Source organism: Poecilia reticulata, unplaced genomic scaffold (genome assembly GCF_000633615.1).
Source record: "Poecilia reticulata strain Guanapo unplaced genomic scaffold, Guppy_female_1.0+MT scaffold_181, whole genome shotgun sequence".
Lineage (NCBI taxonomy): Eukaryota > Metazoa > Chordata > Actinopteri > Cyprinodontiformes > Poeciliidae > Poecilia > Poecilia reticulata.
In genome coordinates, this window is record NW_007615018.1 from 444,663 (window position 1) to 450,411 (window position 5,749).

General features: G+C 48.3%; 1 protein-coding gene across 1 annotated transcript in view; it reads right to left on the minus strand.

Annotated features, from left to right (window-relative positions):
- The window catches only part of cngb1a (cyclic nucleotide gated channel subunit beta 1a), a 24,219-nt gene extending 18,476 nt beyond the window's left edge, over window positions 1-5,743 (minus strand). Inside the window, exons 1-5 of the mRNA XM_017303100.1 lie at window positions 5,635-5,743; window positions 5,287-5,418; window positions 5,168-5,209; window positions 2,149-2,371; window positions 1,690-1,726 (exon numbers count right to left, since the gene is read on the minus strand). Coding sequence (XP_017158589.1) covers window positions 1,690-1,726; window positions 2,149-2,371; window positions 5,168-5,209; window positions 5,287-5,418; window positions 5,635-5,720 — 520 coding nt within the window. The 5' untranslated portion in view covers window positions 5,721-5,743. The remainder of the gene's footprint in view (window positions 1-1,689; window positions 1,727-2,148; window positions 2,372-5,167; window positions 5,210-5,286; window positions 5,419-5,634) is intronic.
- Window positions 5,744-5,749: the final 6 nt, after the last annotated feature.

A 5,749-nucleotide genomic window follows, 5' to 3' on the forward strand; every position in this document is an offset into this window, starting at 1 on the left:
CCAGGATTCTGTGATTGTCTTTGTGATATTTTGCAATAAATAAAAAAATAAAGGAGCAAAGAAGAATGTTTTGTTTTATCTTTAATGTGATAAAACAATCAGAACAGAGATGCTACTTYTTACTCGTTGCATCGATCAAGGATGATAAACTGACATCAAGTCAGGCTGAGGCAGCAGAGTAAGAAATACTGCCACCTGCAGGTGGGACTTGGCATCACTGTTTGTGGAAAACGTGCAATAAACTCACAGTTTTGCAATAGTGGGATAAATGTGGGGATCTGTTGATCTAGAGAGAATTTCAGAGAAGCTGGAGGAAGTGAGCTGGGTCGAGGTTTGGGTCGGGGATCCAGTTTAAACGTTGCTGCCATGCTGGTTCCTTCTGTTCAAGAGAAACCAGAACCAGAACTCTGCAGCAGATTATTGGGTCCAGTAGTTTCCAGCTGCTTCTAGCTTGATTTTGTAACTTTAGATAATAATTCTTCTGCTGATATTAAAAATATTTGCCGCTTTGGGTTGACATTTTTAACCTAGATTTTAAACTATTTGTGTTTTTGATACCAATGAAGCGACAAATGATTTTGGTTCTGTCAGTTTCGTTTCAGAGAACCACAGGAAGCAGGAAGAAGGGCACTTCCTGTTCAGTCTGTCCACCTGAGATTAAATGGCCACCAGAGGGAGCTGCAAGCTGCAGCAGCTTTATTTGGCACTTTCCAGGCTGGAGCTACARATGGAGGGTCTATCAGGTGTCTGGGGGGCGCCGCTGCAGGACGGAGAGGTTCAGGCTGGTCAGGAAGCCGGGGAGAGCGAAGCGGCTGGCCATGCTGCTGCMGTGCTGCCGCGCCTGCTTCTGGAGCTGCGACAGCTGCTGGGTCAGCTGGGCCAGYTCTGGGCGGGGAATCGGCACGGACAGCATGGGGGGCGTCAGGTCGTGCTCCTGCAGCAGTGTTCTGCAGCGCTCCACGCACTCTGCAGCGAGCGGGAACCGAAGCAGGAAGCTCTTTACGGGAGAACAGACGCTGGGAGCTGCAGAGAAACATCAGTGAGAAAACTGGCAGCTGGAACTGAGCGACAACATTTCACATCCAGAGAGGAAAACCACCGGGAACCACAGGCAGCGCTAGCACGGACTGAGCTAACACAAACTGAGCTAGCACGGACTGAGCTAACACAAACTGAGGTAGCACCGACTGAGCTAACACAAACTGAGCTAGCACGGACTGAGCTAACACAAACTGAGGTAGCACCGACTGAGCTAACACAAACTGAGCTAGCACCGACTGAGCTAACACAAACTGAGCTAGCACCGACTGAGCTAGCACGGATTGAGCTAACACAAACTGAGCTAGCACTGACTGAGCTAGCACCAACTGGGCTAACACGGACTGAGGTAACACGGACTGAGCTAGCACCGACTGAGCTAGCACCGACTGAGCTAGCACCAACTGAGTTAGCACCAACTGAGTTAGCACCGACTGAGCTAACACCGACTGAGATAGCACCAACTGAGATAGCACCAACTGAGTTAGCACCGACTGGGCTAACACGGACATTTCTAACACAGATGGGGCTAGCATGAAGAGAACTAGCATGGCCTGAGCTACCATCCACCGTAAACCAGCATGTCCATAGCTAACAAGCTAGCCTGAGTAGATCATTGGTGTTTGAGTAAAAGATTTTCTTGTCTCTCACCTCCAGATCCTCCTGCTTCTCCTGCTGTTGCTTCACTCTGAGCAGAGAAAAAACACGGAGACATGAAGCTGCTCAGATGGTCTAGTCAAATAATCCTAGTTTCACTGGGAAGGGATTGTGGGGTCTGAGCTACTTAGTGAAAACATTAAATACTTTTCACACTCCGCATTGCAGCTCATTGAATGTAGGAATGTTACCTGAGCATATCTGTGCTTCATATTCTTAGGCCAGAAAACTAAAGAGTTTTATGTTTTCTTGTGTTTCTCTTACATTCCACCATTAGGTTTGGTACATTTAGACACTTACTGACAAATCTAAACAAACTGGTCCTGATTGGTTCTTTTTCATTCAGAGAATCCTCTGATTGGATGTGAACAATCTGATTGGCTGGTAGCTTGTTAGGACAAACCGTCACCAGGTCAGAGGTCAGATGCGACCCTGATGTTCATGGGAAGTCACCTGCTCTGCAGGGTGGCCAGAGGCCTCTTCGAGGTGCAGTTCTGGTTGTTGGGTTATGGGACTCTCCAGATCTCTCCTCTCTGATGCCGGCTCCACATCGGTGGACGAAGGAGTCACCAGGTCTGCTGGCTCAGGTGCAGTGGGCGGGGCCAGAGCCTCCACCTGCTTCTCTTCAGCTGCAGCTTCAGGATCGTCTTCAACTGGACAGATGTCCACCAGACACCTGAGAAGAGACGAGTGAATGAAAAGAGATGGAGGAGAGGCCMTGTAAGGCTGAGACCAAACTAACATTTAACACCACCAGCTGCTCTGGTTCTCTTCCTCTCTGCTCTGAGCCAAACCAACCTGTTCCCCTCCTGGCCTGTGGGGGCGCTGCACCAAGAACCACTAAAGGAAACGACACAAAAACCTCTAAAGACGCTGAGAGCAACTTCCTTCTTCACCAGATGGAAACAAGATGGAGGCCTCAGGATTTCTCTTTATTCTTTGGCTAAAGACCAGGAGCCATTTCTGCTATTAGCGCTTACTTCAATGGAACCCAGACCGAGGTTTGGAGGACCAGGGGTCAAAGGTCAATTAGCATTCACACCAACCGGAGTGGACTTTCTAGGAAAATGGACTGGAGTTGGACTAAAGCAGACTGAACAGAGCTGGTGGGAAAGACGAGTGAAAAACTTGTGACTCTCCTCCAAACACAGAAGGTTTTGACCATCTGGTTGGTTCATGATCAGCTTTCCACTCTTTCTGCTCTGCTTCTGGTGCAGGAGCCACCATAGCGTCACCAGCAGGACTGGTCTAGTCATTGCACCCTAGGCAATGACTAGAAGGCCRTCTGTGTCCATGAGGATCAGAATGATGACTGGAATAAACTTCAACTGAATCCGTCAAACCAAAACCTGGTCAAGTTAAAAGGAGAGAAAGTTCCAGAAAGTAAGACGGTAGAGTTAGAGCTGGNTCCATCCATCCATCCATCCATCCATCCATCCATCCATCCATCCATCCATCCATCCATCCATCCATCCATCCATCCATCCATCCATCCATCCATCCTCTCCCTAACGATCTTTAAGTTTAAACCTCCTCTATCTCCACCTACTTTGGCTGCTGCTCTGGTTCCTCTGCAGATCTGAATAAATGAAAGAAAAGCAGGAAGTTTGAAATGAAATCCTTCCGTTTATCTTTTTACAGACATAAAGTCAACATCTATCATTCTGCTTGTTCCTTCAGTTTTTCACAACAAATCATCAGCTCCACATGTTTTCATGTCCATTCATAATTAAATGTTTATTGCAAATTGTCCACAAAAATAATCAATCAAAACGTTGAGCTTAAGTGATGCTAACTCCCACCTGCAGGTGGCAGCGTTGATGTGGYGAGTCAAGAAAATCGAGTTAAGAACAAATATGTTTGTGTTTCACCTGTTATCGTTTTTCATCTTTTTTCTTCTGTAAGTAGATTTTCGGAGGTTTAATGAGAAATAAATCTAGCAAAATAACTTGCAAATACCTCAAAAGTAGCACCAGAAAATCAGGGATATTAATTGCAAAAAATGTCAAAAGCAATGGTGAAATCCTGGAATATGAGTTATTCTGCTGAAAATACAAATCAAACATCCAGGCGAAAAGCCGACCAACAGGAGTGAAAACAAAAACCCTGACTCACTCTGTCTCTGGAGCGGGTCTGGTGGCCGGAGGAGGAACTGCAGGGGGCGCTGTGGCATTCCAAAGGAAGCACACATATTTCAGTACAGCTCCTCTTCCTGGCATCAGCCATCATCACAACCAGGACTAACCTTTGGACGGAGCGTCAGACCTGCTGGTTCCTTCAGTCTTTGGGAGGCTCTCCAGCTGAGGAACCACCTTCACGATGCCGTGTTTGATCCAGTCCATCACGCTGGGAGAAAAATACGTCACATGTTTACAGGATCAGTAGGTCAGTTCTTCTGACATAAAGATCCTCTGCTGTTAAACACTCAGGCAGTGAATCAACCACAGAACAACCATGTAACCAACCACCCAGCAACAAAATCAACTAATAGTCAATCAATAAACCAATAAACTAGCGGTTCTCAACATGGGCGGTACCGCCCCCCAGGGGGCGTTCAGAGGACGGCAGGGGGCGCTGGCGGACATTTTTACAAAAGGGGGCGCTGGGATGCCTTTGGGGGCGTTTGGTCGAAGGTAAACTTTACACCTTATATGCACAACAATACCAGTTTAGACTTTAGTATCGATGGCAGCTCTTCTTCTATTCAGTGTTTGTAGCTTCATGGCTCCGCATCAGTTCAGCGTTACACCGGCTGATGACGCTGCTGTGATTCACTTTGTCTGGTATTTATGTAGCTACATATGTTTTGGCAGTTCTGTGATCATGTCAAAGCAGCAACTTATATTAAAAAGTGTTTTATTTCCGTTTGAAAGCTGCCCGCTTCCATGGAAGGACAACAGAAAATCGCTCTTATAAACATGTAATTACTAAAATNGCGAAGTGCATTACCCACAATTCTTTGCTGCAGGTGACGTTTTGAGTTTATGGCGGATTTATGGCGATGTTTTGTTTTTTTCCRTTTTTACAGAAAATGTCATGACAAGGTGCACAATAAAGTTTGATTCGATAAACTGGGCAGAAAAAGAAAAAAAGAATAATCACAAACTGAGGAAAACAAAACGTAACAAATCTAAGATATTAACATGTTGGCATAAATATTCTGTAAAATGAAATTATTTCACTYGATTCTTAGAAAGCCTTCTGCCTGAACAGAGGCCAGTCCGCCATGTTGGATGTGGCGTTACGACCCAGGCCGTTCTGACCCCTGACCCCTGAGCACCGGACCGGGCCTGAAGGCRAYGCGTCGGTTCTACAGGAAACAGATCAATGGGAGGAAACCAGCAGGTCCAGCCTGATTWCTGGTTCAGCAGACAGAACCGGGTTGGACCTGCTGAGCCTCAAACTGACCCAACCAGGATTAAAGCTCCAGAACCGTCCAGAACCCATCCAGAGCGGGTCAGCGGTGACTCACTCCGGTTCGTCCTCGTTCTCCTCCTCCAGGATGTTGGGCAGCCTGCAGACACACAGAGACTCGGGTCAGAACCAGGTTCTGCCTCTGGCCCGGTTTCGGTTCCGCGGCKCCGGACTCACTGGTCGTTGGACTCCGGCAGCGTTTCTATGACGATCTTGGCCGACCGCTCCACCTCCAGCTGCCGGACCGCCTCCGCCGCCGCCTGCCGGGCCATCTCCTCGGCAATGCGGGCCGCCTCCAGCCGCTGCAGCCTGACAGGAGAACCGGTCAGAACCGGGCCTGGGACCAGAGCCGGAACCAGGACCGGTTCACGGGGCGGTTCTGATCACATCAGGAAACCTCTGAAGATCCAACATCCTGATCTAACTCTGGCTGTTGGTTCTGATGAACCGGTTCCGGCCCAGGTTCGGTTCTGACAGAACTCCTGAACTCTAGTAGCCATGGAGACGGAGAGAGGAGCAGCTGACCTTTCCTCCATCTGAGCGCCGTCGCCTGCTTCCTTCTTCACGCCGTCCATCGGAGTCAGCGGCTCGGCCACCTGCAACCGATTCATTGATCAACCTCATCGCACCGGGGATCCGC